The sequence below is a fragment of the Schistocerca piceifrons genome, chromosome 9, assembly GCF_021461385.2.
Source record: "Schistocerca piceifrons isolate TAMUIC-IGC-003096 chromosome 9, iqSchPice1.1, whole genome shotgun sequence".
In the NCBI taxonomy this organism is placed as follows: Eukaryota; Metazoa; Arthropoda; class Insecta; order Orthoptera; family Acrididae; genus Schistocerca; species Schistocerca piceifrons.
In genome coordinates, this window is record NC_060146.1 from 35,035,249 (window position 1) to 35,052,815 (window position 17,567).

The 17,567-nt window shown below is 42.5% G+C and overlaps 1 protein-coding gene across 1 annotated transcript in view; it reads right to left on the minus strand.

Annotated features, from left to right (window-relative positions):
* Positions 1-17,567, minus strand: part of LOC124716912 (putative ATP-dependent RNA helicase DHX57) — a 232,224-nt gene that overhangs the window by 129,693 nt on the left and 84,964 nt on the right. Inside the window, exons 10-11 of the mRNA XM_047243480.1 lie at positions 15,472-15,639; positions 7,990-8,135 (exon numbers count right to left, since the gene is read on the minus strand). Coding sequence (XP_047099436.1) covers positions 7,990-8,135; positions 15,472-15,639 — 314 coding nt within the window. The remainder of the gene's footprint in view (positions 1-7,989; positions 8,136-15,471; positions 15,640-17,567) is intronic.

Sequence of the window (17,567 nt, forward strand, 5' to 3'; positions counted from 1 at the left end):
CTTGCACACCTGTTGCCACTTCCACCAAGTGTGACTCTGCTTGGGTAATTCCTTCTTGGTGCTGCACTTTTCACGACCGGCAGTGTGCCAGCAGTGGAGCAGCCTATGTAAAAACCACCCTGAGGTGCAGCCAGAAGGCCCTGAGACTCAAGGGGCTAACACAGCCACTTGCTCACCACGCATTCAAGATCTAAGAGGTTCTTACCCAGTTTCAGTGCCAGAATTATGGCACTTTCTCGCCACTGAGATAGGAACTCACCTTCATTCCAGATCTGATTAAAGAGGGCAAGGATGCGACACTGACAATCCACTGAGAGACTTTTCATCAGTTGGTTGTGAATGCACTCTGGCTCTGGGGGCATATCAGGGCAATGGGCTAGGGCACTGGAGAGCTCTCATCCTCTGAATGGAGCATTGTATGGCTCCAGGTGGCAGGTAGTAAAAGATAAGCACATTTGATTCACCCGCTGTTTGATGACGAAAGGCAGCTTGGTAGTTCTCAGATGCAGATGAGCGAGGACAATGCTCAGCCAAATGTTCGGTGACAGTGTCTGGATCAGTATAAATGGCACCATCTGAGGAATTACTTTGTACACCTGGAGGGGACTCAAAGCCATAGAGGCATCTGATCTTTGCCCATATCTTTGATGGAGAGGTATGTGATCCATTGGTGGAAACCTACTATTCCCAGGATTCTTACCTGTGTCATCTTGTGAGGCAGCAGACATGGGCATGGAGCCATTTACAGGCAATGAGGTGCTCTAGCAAAATGGCTGCTGTGAGCTCTGGGGCCCACCAGCACACCATCTTCCAACAGGGGGATCCCAAGGAAGAGGGGATGGCATGGTCGGCTGCCATTGTATGCTCAACAGCTGCATCGATATTGCCTTACGGCGACAAGTTAAGGTGACAGCAGAGGTAGACTCATCCGAGCCAGCATTACTGAGAACCCATCTGGCCAGGCATCTAGGGGAGAAATGCTGAGGGAGGGACAGGAATATCGGAAAGTGGTCACTACCACACGGGTCATCGTGGACCCTCCAGTGAGCAGCTGGTAGGGGAGACCAGGGCTAAAAAATGAAAAATCAATGGCTGAATAAGTTCCCTCTACCACACTGAAGTGTGTGGGGGCACCAGAGTTCAATAGGCAAAGATTGCCAGTAACATTTCAACGTCTTTACCACAGCCAGTGATCATTGTTGCACCCCACAAACGGTTACAGACAGTGAAGCCACCCGAGACAAGGAAAGGTGGGGGAAGATTTGAAAGAGTAATGCAGACAGTACATCCTGGGAAACAACATCATTGGGATAAACCTTACAGATGGTAAAATCCTGATGTGCCCTTATCTGAACAACCACTGTGACAGCCTCCACATGTGCCCTTATCTGAACACAGTAACAACCTCCAAACATTTATCAACAGGCACAAGGACACTATATCCGAGTCGAGAACATGCATACAAACTCCAACTGATACCCTCTCATAGTCGGTACGATTCTCAGAATAACCCCAGTAGGCACAAAGTGCAGGGGTCTGGGTTGCTGGAAATCATGTTTCCTGGATGCCAACACAGAATACAGGGTAAGTGTATAAAAGCTGTCATAGCTCAGTCAGATGGTGGAAAATTCCACTGCAGGATCAGACTGCCTCAATAGGGTGGGGTCATGAAGCGACCACATGAGGGGGTTCAGGGGTGGGCAGGTTATGACCCAGGGTCACATGCTGCCACCAGCTGAGACGTCAGGGGATCCACTGACAGAAATTCTGCAGCAATTGGCTGGGGAGATCTGGTGCCTCAGGGGCAACAGGGATCTCCACTTTGGGCACAGGAGGAGTACATGCAGAGTCTGGCAGTGAGGAGACACCAGAGTTTCCTTCATCTTAGAGGACTTCATTTTGTCATTCTTGCCCTTCTCCTTAGAAGACAATCACTGGGAATGTTTCCCTTAATTGGTTTCAGGGACAGAGGAGGAACAAGGAGTCCAACGACCAGCAACCTTTGGTCACTTCAGCCACCGGCTGGCATCTGGCTGAGGAAGAGCAGAAACTGTAGAAGGGAGAATCCCTAGCTATAGAAGCCAGAGGAAGATGAGGTCCCTCTGGCTAGGGGATAGGGACTGGTATCTCAGGCAGGTGGAGATCCAATGCTTCCGAAGTGGGTGCGGTGGAAGCACCAGAAGGGCCCTCAACCAGTTGGAGGGCACGCGTTCGTGGGTGGTGCTGAAGGCCCACTGTAAGAGGTGCAACAGAGGAAAGTACCGTTGGTAGATAAGGTGACAACATTGCAGCTGCAGCGTAAGATTGTGTCACTTGTATGAGTTAAGACGCTCATAATTTTTTCTGGCCTCCTGATAGGTGAGCTCGTCCAGAGTCTTATAAGGCTGTATTTTATTCTCATACTTGAAAATAGTGCAATCTGTTATAAGCAGGGAGAATGGAGCTCACCAAAGTTTACACAGATTAGGAGGGGAGGGGGGGGGGGGGGGGGGGGGGGGAGGAATGTTTGCATACACAGGACATCCACAATGTCAGAAGACAGGGGTAGCAGTGCAACAGGAAGACATATGTCCAAACTTCATACACTTGAAGCACCTCTTAGGACAAGGAACATTGGTAGACCATCACCTTGACCTCCTCAGGCAATGTATTCCCTTTGAAAGCCAAGACGAAGGCCGCGGTAGCAACTTTGTTTTCGCTTGGTCCCCTACGGACACAATAGTTGAAGTGCACAACCTGCCGCTCAAAGTTGGCCTGAAGCTCATTGTCAGATTGCAAAAGATCGTGGCAAAAAATGATGCCCAGAACCATACCAAGTCTTGTGTATAGAGTAGCAGTCTCGGGAATGACACCCAACTTTTCGCAGGATAGCAGGATCAGTGAAGGGGCAGGAGATGACTTTTAATCAGGAGGAATCCGCTATTTATCTTAGAAATGGCTGCAACTTTCCCATATTTGTCTACAGTGTGTTCGACAGACTGGTGTCCCTGTCAGTCCTGGTACAGACCAGGTATTGGAGGGAGCATTTTTCTCCTTGTCATCTAGTCTTACGTTCCTCCCAAGGTGTGGCCAGTGAAGTGAACACTTTAGGATTTCATTGCATCATATGAGGCCTTTACATTCGAAGGGACTGCTGAGGTCACGTGACCACCAGTGGGAGAAAGTTTAGGTCACTTCATGTGCAAACTATTTGGCATGGTGACACTCACTCTGAATGGGTCTTTTCCTATGAGGGACACCCAGCCTCAGCTATGGCTACCTGGCCAGTAATCCATTGCTGGAAGCCCTATGCCTCTGTCACGACAGGCACAGACTACACTGCATACATGAGGAATGTGCAACACACCAACTGTCGCGTGGTCAGGAGGCTACCACCATGCAGGTATTTGATATCCCCATCCACAACAGGGTGGCTACTGTGCTGCGTTTTGGGTGTACTACAACAGGAAGGAAGGGAGCCAGGGCACAGAGGCAGAGCATACTACACAGTGGGCAACTTTCCCAGCACGACATGCACTTCTGTAAAATTTGGAAAAGATGACAGGTCAAACCAAATAATGTGGACAATATAATCGTTAATGGAAGGTGAAGATAGTGCCGGAAATCGTGAACCAAGTCAAAACAGGGTCTGCACCAAACAGACCATCCAACAGAAAGTGAGTCTGTAAGAGACAGCTGACGTGTATGTTTGCAGCACAGAAAGAGGAAGTAGCGCTGCATAGGCTGGGCTCTGTGGTGGCCAAGCACAAACACAACAAAGAGTGGTGAGCCCTCTGACAGGAGGGAAGAGGAAATAGTCGAAAATTAGGTGAGAGAGATGATATTGCGAGAAAAACATTGATAGAGCACTGAAAGATCAAAGCTGAAGCAAGGACCCTAGAGAAGATGACATTCCTTCAGAATTATTGAGATCCTTGGGAGAACCAGCCATTATTAAACCATTCCACCTGGTGTGCAACATATAAAAGACAAGTGAAATACCCTCAGACTTCATGTAGAATGGAATAATTCCACTCACAAAGAAGATGGGTGTTGATAGGAATAAATATTACTGAACTATCAGTTCATGAAATGATAGATTACTACTCACCATAAAGATGACACACTGAGTTGCAAATAGACGCAATGAAAATACCATTATAAATTGAGGTTTCCGCCAACGCCTTCTTCAGAAGTGAAAGAAAACACACACACACACACACACACACACACACACACACACACACACACAATCACACACAAGCCAGCATATATCACACCCACACGACTGCAACCTCTGGCCGCTCTAGGCAAAAAGCAAGAATGTTGCATCGAACACAAACAGCAGTCCGGAGTGGGGCAGGAAAGAGGGAAGGATAGCAGGGTACAGATGGGAGGACAGGAATCAGTGCTGCCTGGCAGAGCGCACAGGGACTAAATGGCAGGATGCTGTAGGGGAGGGGGTAAACGGGGAGCGGTAAAGGAGAGGAACGGAGAATGAGGAAAGACCGTTGGGTGCATTGGCAAAGAGTGGAGCACAATGAGGGTTAGGCGATGTGAACTGAGAGAAGGTGACAGAACAGAAGGAGTGCAAACTGTTGGGTGCAGGATTTACTGACAGTAGATTACCACAGGTTGAGGATGGGGTGATTTCGGGAACAGAGAGCGTGTTGTAAGGATAACTCCCACCTGCACACTTCAGAAAAGCTGGTAGTTGAGGGAACGATCCGGATGGCACAGATTCTGAAGCAGCCATTTGAAACCAAGCACAATTGCATTCTTGGGCACAGTTTGTTGGTGGCCATTCATCCTGGCGGACAGCTAGTTGGCAGTCATGGTGATATAAAAGGTTGTGCAATGATTGCAGCAGAGATGGTACAGGACATGGCTGCTTTCACAATTGCCACTGCCTCTGATGGGGAGGATAAGCCTGTGACAGGTTTGGAATGGTAAATGCTGGATGGGTGGGCTGGGCAGGTCTCACATACGGGTCTTCCGTAGGGACACGATCCCTATAGCAAGGTGTTGGGATAGGGATTGGCATAGGGGCGGACTACGAAGTTGCGGACGTTGGTTAGGCAATGGGACACCACTTTAGGAGTGTTGGAAAAGATCTTGGGTATGACGTCCTTCATTTCAGGGTTGTCGCTGGCTTATCCTACCCCATTAGAGGCCAGGCCACCTGCAAAAGCAAACATTTCATATACCAGCTCTGCTGCAATCATTGCACAGCTTTTCTGAACTGTGCAGATGGGAATTGGAAAAACTGGTATAAGCCGACCTCAGAGGAGGTCAGTTTGGGTTCTGGAGAAATGTAGGAGCACAAGAGCCAACACTTATCTTAGAATAATGGTTGAACAAAAGCAAATTTATGTTCACAGTGTTAGTACATTTCAGAAAAAAATTCTGTTGACTCAAATACAGTGCTTGATTTTGAAGGCAACAGGGATAAAATACTTGAAATGAAAGGTTACCTGCAACCTGCTCAGATGTCAGACTGCAGTTATAAGAATTGAAGAACATGAAATAAAAATTGCAGCTGAGAAGGAAGTGGGACAGAGTTTTAGCCTATCACCAATGTCATTCAATCTCTACAATGAATAAGAAGTAAAAGAAGCCAAGGATAAATCTGAAAGGGAATTAAAGTTCAAGGAAAAGAAAAAAACTTAAAGTCAGTCACAAAGTAGTGCAGCTGAATGGAATGGATAGTGTCTTGAAAAGAGGTTATAATATGGGGAAAAATGATAATGGAATATAGCCTAATTAAATCAGACAATGCTGTGTAACATAGGTTAGGAAATGGGTTTGGTTCTTGAGCAGCAAAGTAACTGATGAAGGTCATAGTAGAGAGGATGCAATAGCAAGAAAAAAGATATCAAATATAAATTTATACATTAGGAAGTCTTTTCTGAAGATATTTGTCTGAAGTGTAACCTTGTACGGAAGAGAAACGTGATGATAAACAGTTCATTTAAGAAGAGAATAGAAGCTTTTTAAATGTGATGCAACAACACCAGTTCAGCGACTTCCCACGCCATTTGATGACAAATTACTAATATCAGTGTCATATAATCTGTGTATGAAAAAAATATGACTGTTTTCTAACTAGGCCTTAAGATACTTTACATCAATAAAACAACTTGTACATCTGATTAGTCACAATATGTTAAAAATAACATAGTTATGAAAAGGACAACTGCTACTCATCATATAGTGGAGACACTGAGTCACACATAGGCACAACAAAAAGAGCATCATAGAATAAGCTTTTGGCCAACAAGACCTTTGTCAAAAACAGACAACACCACACACGCACAAGTGCACACACCACAGTCTCTGGCAGCTGAAGCCAGACTGGCTTCAGTGTGAGACTGTTGGGGTGGTGTGTGTGTGTGTGTGTGTGTGTGTGTGTGTGTGTGTGTGTGTGTGTTTTTGACAAAGACCTTGTTGGCTGAAAGCTTATTCTGTGATGCTCTTTTGTTGTACCTATCTGCGACTTAGCATCTCTGAGTAGCATTTATCCTTTTCTTAATGTTGTTACATTCCATCCTGGATTTTACATTGTTTTATGTTAAAAATAAAAATTTCACAGAAGCCTCATAAAAACAGGAGGTCGTCTTGTATTCAGAGTCATATTATAATTGGGTAAAAATGGTAATTTCAATACTTTCACTCAACTTGTGGGATGCCTTAAACAGTGTTGCAACAATATATAGAAATAGGCTAGGATGACTACTGCAAGAATATGGAGAATACTACAGTGAAACCCTGACTTTACACTTTTCAAGAGACTTTTAAAAAATGGCGTAAAATGTAGGGAATGTAAAACGAGGGATGTAACATTTTAAGTATGGTATATGTGCATAATAGGCACCAAACTCCTTGTCAGGGACTTGTTTATTATCTAATGAAGGTTTAGTATCTAAAAAATACTACAGGTGCAACTGGAAATGGTAACTGTCTGGGAAATAGAAATGTCTGACTTAACTTCATACATAACAATCGGTTTTTTGGAAAGCTTGGAACTGTCACTCGTTATTTAAATAATGAAACACTGCACCAATTACATATTTTTTCATGCTTAGCGTGACACATTTTGAGCATTTTTTCTCACTATCAATTGCAAATATTTATGTAAGTATTCTGTGTGGTTTTTTCATATGTGCTTTCTGTGTCTCTTGCACTGAAGTGGTCTTTTTAAGGTTACCAGGTAATCTGCCTCCTCAATTACATAGAAAACCATACATGTGCACTCACACTGTTTGTTTGTGAAACATCACAAAAAGCACACACATAAATATTGCACTTGGCAATGAGAATAAATTCTCGAAATACGTATTCCTATGCATGAAAAAAATATGTAATTGGTTCTCTGGCTAAACCAAAAACATTTTAGCATCACAAAGTCAGCAAAGTTGTCAACTAGTGCTGTAAGTGGCCAAACGATGAAACACACTAAATAACAATCACGGAGCTATGCAAGCGCAGTAGAGAAAGTTTGGAAATGGTTGTAGATGGTCATCATATTTTTATTCGAATGAACCTACCTACTCCCATCAACCACCACATCAAGTACAGCTTGGCAGCAACAGGAGATACAGCACAAATTGTTCAAACTGTTACCCATTTACCAGTTCATATGCACTGAGCGGAGTGCCCTGGTGTCAAGAAATTTGACCGTATAAAGTCTGTAAACACTACTTGAAGGCCAATGCCATGACGTCATTTTACGTCAGTTTTTTCTCCACGAACATTTATTCATAAAGCGTAAATTGTGGGAAAATTATGAATATGTCAATGCAAAATCAGATGCAAATTAACATTGTGGATGTAGGAAATTTGAGGGGAGCAATTAAAAATGTCTTAAATGGTGGGAAAACACAAATTCCAGGAATGTAAAGGCAGAGTTATACTGTACTTTTACTGAACTCAATGACTTTTTTTTTCTTGACACACAGAGCAAATTGTCTATCAGGTTTCCTTTGTACCGATGTAAAAGAGTTACATTACCTTTCTTCACTGCGCTCATGGACTTCATCAACAATTATGTGGGAGACACAGTCGAGGTTTGGATCACTCTCCAGTCTGCGTAATAGGATTCCAGTCGTACAGAAAAGGAGACGCGTACTCGAAGACGTCTTGCTCTCCAGCCGTATCTGTAACACACACATTAACGTCACAGTTAACACGTGTGCTATTACGTTACTGAGAACTGCAAATGAAAATATAATCTATACATTCAGCTCTGCCAAAGCACAAAAGGATTGTTCACTGTGAGATTGATGCACAGTTTATTTATTTGTGATGCTACTGCTACTTCACAGCTTGCTGCTTACTTTCTGACCCAATCAGTGCGGACATGAGAGTGTTTCTGTGTGCAAGAAACTTTTTTTTTTGTTTTAGCAATCATTTACATTAAAAATCATTAGTGAAAATTAAAAATGATGAGGAAAGCTAACACCCATCTTATCCCCCTATCTCTTTTCCTCATTGTTATCTTCCGTGTAGCTCATTTTACATTGTTTTTGTAACATGCTACTTTAAGAATAAATGCTGCAGTTACTGCAGCTATGACCAGCACAATTAAGTATTATCCATTTTTAATGTTACGTCACTGAGTTGTGTCAGGACACAAATGATTGACTCTGCCCTTGATGTATAGAATCACAGCTTGACAAATGATGTAATGTTTCACTCCTTTTCTTTCCCTATATGCCTGTGCGTATTTTTATTCTGTCAGCAGCACGATATGTATCAGGTACCTGCAGTCTTCACAAGCTGACACTTGTCAGTTAATTACCAGTAAGTCTCCCAAATTTAAGAATTGAAGACCCATGTATAAACTGTCATATCTCCGTAAACGTGTGTCAGGCAATGAAATAATTATGCCAGTAAATTCAGTGATATATCTGGGTTAATGTCTGTAAAATGTGTTTAGAATAAAGTTAGTAGCACAGAAGTAATAAATCAAAACTTCACGTCTGATACTGAAGTTCAACAGCATGATCAGCGAGCGACAATGTAGCTAACGAAACACATTTTTTGCTTTCATTATTTTGTCATGGAGCATCAGTGAGAGAAAGTTTTTAAAAGCTTTGAAATTGTGAGTACACTTTATTGGAATCCTCTGAGTGATCTCATTCACAAATACGGAAATAATACAGTACCAATTTTGTGGGTTTGCCTCTTCACAGTTCGTGCCTGAAGTTTGTGCTCAATTTGGCCACAAGAAGCCACCCAGTCTGGTAATATGACAGCAGTTGTATGCACAGACTGCTGACTGTGCCTGGAGCTAATGAATATGTAGGCTGGAGCTGAAGGCTCTGCTGGCCACTTGTGTACCGCTACTTGTATTGTAATGAGTCTTCCACGTGAGTGTACTGTTCGAGCAATAAATTACAATGTTCTTAGGTTAGAAAATATAGTCTGGGTAATTTGTGCCCTGTGGGTTACGCTATCTGAAGATATATACAGGGTAGTCCATTGATAGTGACCGGGCCAAATATCTCACGAAATAAGCATCAAATGAAAAAAACTACAAAGAACGTAACTCGTCTAGCTTGAAGGGGAAAACCAGATGGCACTATAGTTGGCCTGCTAGATGGCGCTCCCATAGGTCAAACGGATATCAACTGCATTTTTTTAAATAGGAACCCCCATTCTTATTACATATTAAAGTAGTACGTAAAGAAATATGAATGTTTTAGCTGGACCACTTTCTTCGCTCTGTGATAGATGGCGCTGTAATAGTCACAAACATATAAGTACGTGGTATCACGTAACATTCCGCCAGTGCGGACGGTATTTGCTTTGTGATACATTACCTGTGTTAAAATGGGCCGTTTACCAATTGCGGAAAAGGTCAATATTGTGTTGATGTATGGCTATTGTGACCAAAATGCCTAACGGGCGTGTGCTATGTATGCTGCTCGGTATCCTGGACAACATCATCCAAGTGTCCGGACCATTCGCCAGATAGTTAAGTTGAGAGGAATGTCGTTACACATATTGCCAAATGCATTGAGGTTGACGAACATGATTTTGAGCATTTATTGCATTAATGTGGTATTTACAGGTAATTACGCTGTAACAGCATGCATTCGTAGAAATGATAAGTTCACAAAGGTACGTGTGTCACATTGGAACAACCGAAATAAAATGTTCAAACGTACCTATGTTCTGCATTTTAATTTAAAAATCCTACCTGTTACCAACTGTTTGTCTAAAATTGTGAGCCCTATGTTTGTGACTATTACAGCGCCATCTATCACAAAGTGAAAAAAGTGGTCCAACTAAAACATTCATATTTTTTTACATACTACATGAATATGTAATAAAAAATGGGGGTTCCTATTTTAAAAAATGCAGTTGGTATCCATTTGACCTATTGCAGCGCGATCTAGTGGGCCAACCATAGCGCCATCTGGTTTCCCCCTTCAAGCTAGACAAGTTTCGTTCTTTGTAGTTTCTTCATTAGACGCTTATTTCGTGAGATATTTGGCCCGATCACGATCAATGGACCACCCTGTATACACAGTTTCTAACTTTAATACCTGACTTACATTGTGTTAAACCTTTAACATAAGATTAATGAGTAGATTAGGAAAGCATTTTAAATTTACCCAATAATTACATGAAATACTGAAAACGAAATTTTTGTTGTCCCTAAAAGTTGCTACATATGGAACCTGCAACTGGAAATGTACACTGTGCACCATTTTAACTATTTAGTAATGTAGATTTGCACATTCTGTGGATCATAACTGCAACCTCTCGCTATGATGTGGAACACGACAGTTTTACAGTTACAGCATGAGCACCCATACATCAGTTTGCAGAGCAATGCATAGACCTGGGTGTAAGGAATATTTTTTAATACTTTGGAAGACGAATGACGACTTGTAAGCAGCCATAAATACTGACCTTTCCTTCACTTTGTTCAATTGGTGGTGGTGGTGGTGGTGGTGGTGGTGGGGTGGGGGGTGGGGAGTTGCTGAAACACCCTGACTACAATGCGTTTTTTCCTTTCCTTGAGCTAGAGGGGGGGCTGCAAACACCCCCCCTCCCCCCTGCTCCCGAGTACGGGTGCCCTTGAATTACCGACACTTTCTATAATGCGAGAACAATCTGACCATTTACATGATTGTCTTAGGCTGCCTTTTTTTTTCATATACTTAACTATGCTCAATCCCTCCTGTTCTCTTTCTCTCTTAAATCATGCACACACATACATGCATGTCTGTGCATGATTTAAGAGAGAAAGCGGGCAGGATGTACCGAATGTAGATAAGTAGCACCTTGTAACGAAGCAGGGTTGCCTGTTTTGGTTTTACACTCCTTCAGTAACTTAGTTAAGCAATGAACTTTTATTTTTTTTCATTTTCACTACTCAGATTCCGACTACAGATTCTATGGCCTTCAGCCTCATAGTACAGAATACAGAAATAGTTTAAATAAAATTCCCCTAGTAAAATCTATTATTTCAGTACATTCTAATGTCTATTCTGAAAGTAATGAGCTAATTAGTTTTATTGGAAATGCATCCTATTAAAAGTTATGAACAATGGCGTATATTGTGCAATACATATTAAGTAAAATTCGAGTGAGTTAATAGATCGAATTCAGCTATAAGACTGCATCCAAAAGAAAGCCTAAATTTTACTGATTCCAGCAAAGTGTTTAAATTAATTTAACGTCTATTAGTTAAATAGATATTAAGACTTGAAATCTGTAGCCTGTATGACTTTCAGTGCCAATTGTGACCAAACTACTAAATAATTCAGAGATCTGTTTCGATACTTTTGCTACCTTTATTTTTCTACATAAAATGACTCCAGTCTCAACTTTGTAAGTGCATTAATTAAGAATTAAGTAAATTTGAATAAGTAAAAATTATTGTTCAAGAGGGCTGCCATGGTTATAAGTCGGGAACATCCACTGCGGATGCATAAGTTAGTTCCGTGTATTTAAATTGACACAGCTCACTAATGTTATTTAAGTAATAAAACCCAATAGTTAACTTCAAAACCAATTAGAAAGGATCATTTTAACCCTGGGAAGTTATAAACTATAATATAGTAACAGAAATAGTCAAATATTCAAGCACTCGTCTATATAAGGTCCGAGCTGGTGCAGTTCTCAGTTCTCGGTCAGATTCTCATGGAGCAAAAGTGCGGCAAGTCGGTTAATTTTTCCGGTCGGTACCAAAAAAGTGTAATTGTGAACATTGTTAAAGACTGGAAGTTTTTGACCTACATAATGTGACGATTAAGTGTAAGATGCCTGGTCACATGAATATTGTGTGTGTGTGAGTGATAACAAATAAATCACACTGTAGTTGTCATAAATGTTCAACAATGAATACGGTCTTGACTTTTGATTTTGGAAAACTTAATCTAGGATCCTGGCTTCTTAATGTCAGTGTGATTTAGGTGAGATGGACACAGCTACCGGGAAGACAATATTCAATAAGCAAAGCAAGGTAGGTCGGGAACACTGCGCACTACCTACTGGGTGAGGAAATGTTTCAATACATCCAGTTGTGACGTGAACTTTAAGTGTCACTAATACAAGGATACAGCCTGGCACATTACAACCCCCCCCCCCCCCTCCTCCAAACACACACACACACACACACACACACACACACACACACACACACACACACACACACAAAAGGATTTAACTTCCACAAGCTTTCAGAGCCAGTGGCTCCTTCATCTGGTGGAAGAGATGAAAGGGAAGGAAGAGGGGTGAAGGGAAAGGACTGGAGAGGTTTGGGAAAAGGGGTACAGTTTAGAAAAGTCATCCAGAACACCGGGTCAGGTGAGACTTACAGAACAGGATGAGTGGGAAATACTGACCGTTGGGGACTGCAACGGACAAAGTTTGAAAACTTGAGAGCTTAAAGGTGGAAGACAGGGTAATATGTAAGACAGAGATTACTACTAAAACATAGTTCACAAGTTAATAAGAGCGAAAAGCTAAGTGCATTGTATGCAACAGAGGTGGGAGGGGGGGGGGGGGGGGGGGGCAGCGATATATAGACACGTCAGAAAGTGAAAGATGCAGAAAACTAAAATGGAGTCATGAAAGGAGTAATTACTGTGAATAAATGCCGAGACGGAAGGAATTAATGTAAATTAAGGCCAGGTGGTGGCGAAAACCATGGACATGCTGTAGTGGTAGTTCCCACCTGTGGAGTTCTGAGAAACTGGTGTCTGGGGGAAGAATCTAGATGGAAAAACAGTCACCGAGGACATGACTGTCAGGCTGTATAGCATGCTCTGCAACAGGATACTGTGTGTTGCTGGTATACACTCTCTGCCAATGCCCATTCTTCCTGACTGATAACTGGGTGGTAGCCATGCCAATGCCAAAGGCTGAACAGTGCTTACATAACAGCTGGCATATGATGTGTCGTTTTGCAGGCGATCTCCCTTCGACAGTATTTGTTTTGTCAGTTACGAGGCTGGACTAGATCATAGTAGGAGGATGCATAGGTCAAGTCTTGTACTGTGGACTGTCACAGGGTTAGGAGCCACAGGGTAGGGAGACGGGTGCAGAAGGAGCATAGGGCCCGACAAGCATATTGCGGAGATTGGGAGGGTGACGAAAAGCTTTTCTAAATGTGGTGGACAAAATCTAAGATAGAATGGCTCTCATTTCAGGGCATGATTTTAGGAAGTCATGGCCTTGTCAAAGTTACTGATTGATGCATTCAGGATCAGGATAATACTGGGTGACAAGTTGTGTGCTCTGAGGTTGTTTTTTTGGAGGGATCGGCAGTACCAGGATTGGATGTGATGGTCCGGAAAATCTGCTTCTGGTGTGGGCTGTTGGGATAATTACAACCAGTGAAGGCTGTAGTGAGAGTGGTGGTGTATTGCTGTAAAGAGTCTGCATCTGAACAAATAGATTTACCCCGAATGCCAAGGATGTATGAGAGGAAACGTTTGACATGGAAAGGATGCAAACTGTCAAAATGTAAGTACTGTTGTTTGTTAGTGGGTTTGATGTGGATGAAAGTCTGTAGCTAGCCTTTGGTGAGAATGAGATCAACATCAAGGAAAGTGGCATGGGGTTCAGAATAGGACCATGCGAAATTTAATTGGAACAAGGTATTGAGAGATTCCATGAATTTTAACAGATTAACCTCACCACGAGTCCATACAGCAAGCCATCTATGTATCTAAACCAAACCGGGGGCTGAAGGCTTACGGATCTCAAGAAAGCCCCCTCCAAGGGATACATGAAAAGGCTGGCATGGGAAGGAGCCATCCTGGTTCCAATGGCTGTACCCCTGATCTGTTTGCATGTCTGCCCCTCAAAGGTGAAGTGGTTGTTGGTAAGGATAAAGTTGATTAAGGTGAGTGGAAAGTGTGTCATAGGCTTCAAATTAGTTGGGCATTGACTGAGGAAATGTTCAGAGACAGACCATGTACGTGAGGGATGTTGGTATGGAGGGAGATGGCATCAGTGGTGAAAAGTAAAGTAGTTGGTGGGAGTGGGGCGGGCACAGATTTCAGACGAGCTAGGAAATGTTCATTATCTTTAATATAGGAGGGAAGTCTTTGTTGTACTATGGGTTGCAGGTGTTGATTAACTAAGGCAGGTATACGTTTGGTGGGTGCTTTGAAGCCAGCAACTATAGGATGACCAGGATGACTGGGTTTGTGAATCTTAGGTAGAAGGTAAAAGATGGGGATGAATGGTTTGGGTGGGGTAAGAAGTTCTATGGATTGAGATGTAAGTTCTTGTGAAGGTCCTGAGGTATTTAGGAGGGTTTGCAGGCCAGTTTGAATCACAGGGGTGGGATCTTAATGTCAGATGCTGTATGCATAGGTGTCAAACTACTGACAGACCTTCACTAACGTACTCCTGTCAGTCACTTAGTACAGTGGTAGATCCTTTGTCTGCTGGGAGGGTAATGATGGAGTATAACGAGTAGGATGACCATTGGGTTAAAATAAACAAATAACAACAACCAAAAAACAACCAACAAAGGAATAAAAAGAGTACTGATTGTGGTAATACAAGTTCTCTAGAGTTTAGGAAAAGTGGTTTTTGTGTGTGTGTGTGTGTGTGTGTGTGTGTGTGTGTGTGTGTGTGTGTGTGAGAGAGAGAGAGAGAGAGAGAGAGAGAGAGAGAGAGAGAGAGAGAGAGAGAGCACTCAGCTTAGTCCACTCGTACTTTCCTCCAGTTTGGAGGAGTCATTCCTGAGCAAAATGCTGAGCAGAAAACATGTCAGCTGGTAAACAACACAAGTAGTGTCGCACACAGACCTGCCTGGAGTTACACAGTAGAGAAATTCTTTATTGGATAACTACACGCTGGTTACCTTTACCTACATACTTTAACCAATCACCAACTCTGAACATTCAGGAGTGAATACTATCATTATATACGATTCCAACTAGTCATCGATCATTTATATCATATACCTGAGACTGTAAGAATAAATTTTTGCTGCCATCGCATAATATAACGTACCTGATACCCGACGACATTACCAATCTTTTCTACACGCTCATCAGCAACTCGCTCGGCAACACCAATGGCAGACAATCTCCTCGGCTGTGTGCAGATAATTTCGACAAGATGGCGACCACTTCCTTTGTGCCGAAGAGTCAACCACTCATCCAACAAAAACTGGGGAACCTGAAACCATAAATGTACTTTATCACAGATCAAAGCAAGAATAAACACCAGACGTTTATAATACCAAAGTTAAATTTGGTACTGTGATCAATTATAGTGAGAATAACATGAAAGCACCTCTGTTACAAAACAGAATGTTGTGATTGCATTGAACGCAGTGTATGTTCACATTTCTAAAAATTTACTTATTCATAAATGTATTTCAAACACTATTTTTCAACATACTCATCTTTGTTATAAATGCACTATGTGGACCGAGGAGTGACCTTTCTGATATCTTAGCCAAAAAAGTCTCCCGCCACCTCTTTGGCCCATTGCTTGACAGAAATATGGACCTCTTTGCTGGCAGGAAACCTTTTTCCACCCGTAAACAAATTCAGAGATGTCCAAACTGAATTAATACAAGAGTTGTTTTATTGTGTTGGCTGTGTGGAGACATGCACTGTCATGGAACACGCGTACTCCCTTTGTTAACATTCCCCGTTTTTTGATTCTGCATAAGCCTATGTAGTTTTGTTTGAGGTTTCAAAGTGCTAGGCAGCTTTGATTGTTCCACCCTGGGGCAAAAATGTAAGTAATGACCTCCAGGCAGTGGCCAAATCCATACCCACAGGATAAAGCGTGATTCATAGTTCTAAATCGCTTGTTTCCAGTTGTTCACTGTCATTGCTCTTTACGCCATCTTAAGCATTGCTTAACACTAACTACAGAAATGGCTTATAAATGTTGCTCAACCATTGTATTCCATTGTTTTTAACTACCTATGCACAATTGTGTTAGGTAGACTGCTAGCACTTTGCAATGTGCAAGTGATTTTTTTTAACTGATTTCTTGTGATCTATTACAGCCACACTCCACAGTGCTTAACGGACCCTGCCCATCAGTAACTGAGGTCATTCTGGTTCCAGTTTAGCTGTGGTTTTTCCTTTGCATTTCCACTTTATGGTCACATTGCCCATAGTTGACTTGGGCAGCTTGAGAGCGGTTTTAATGTCCCTGATGGATCCAGCCAACACCTAGTCCACATTCAGTCACTGAGCTCTCCTGACTGACCATTATGCTGTTTCTGCTTCCCTACTGTCAGCAATACGTTCCCTGCCTCTCGTGACAACTGTTGGTCAACTCCACATTAAATAACTGAGAATCTGCACACTTATCAGAATATGCTTGTGCTATCCTCTCTTGAAATACTTCTTGTTACTTTGTGTTAAAGTTTTAAGGCCAAATTATTCTTTACTTCACGATTATGAAAAGGAAAGTTACTGTTCACCATATAGCGAAGATGCTGAGTCGCATATAGGTACAACGAAGTGTTCACAAATAATGAAACTTACTGGTAGATTGAAACTCTGTCACAAATAATGGTTTTAACCATTAAGGCCTTCATCAACAATAGATGAGAGAGATGCACACGCAACTCACACACTCACGACTACAGCCTCAGGCAACTGAAGCCCATTGCCTGAGACTGCAGTCATGTGCGAGTTGTGTTTGCGCGTGCATGCCTTTGTGTGTGTGTGTGTGTGTGTGTGTGTGTGTGTGTGTGTGTGTGTGTGTGTGTGTGTGTGTCATCGATTGTTGACGAAGGCCTTAATGGCCACAAGTTCCGTGGAGTGCCCCATATGCTCTCTCACGATGTCTAATGACTATTGAGGTCACTGATATTGGAGTACCTGGCAGTAGGTGGCAGCACAATGCAACTAATATGAAAAACGAATGTTGTTGGGGGTGTCCGGATGCTTGTGATTACATAGTGTATTTGTGTCAAAGCACAGGTATTATATCCGCCAAAATTTTGCTGTCCAACTAATTATTGCTCCACAATCTCAATCACTCACACGATACTACTTTCAAACAGGATTGTCCTATTACACTTAACACTGAAGCGCACTACATATCAGTTACAATGCAGTGGCCGATAGCTGTAT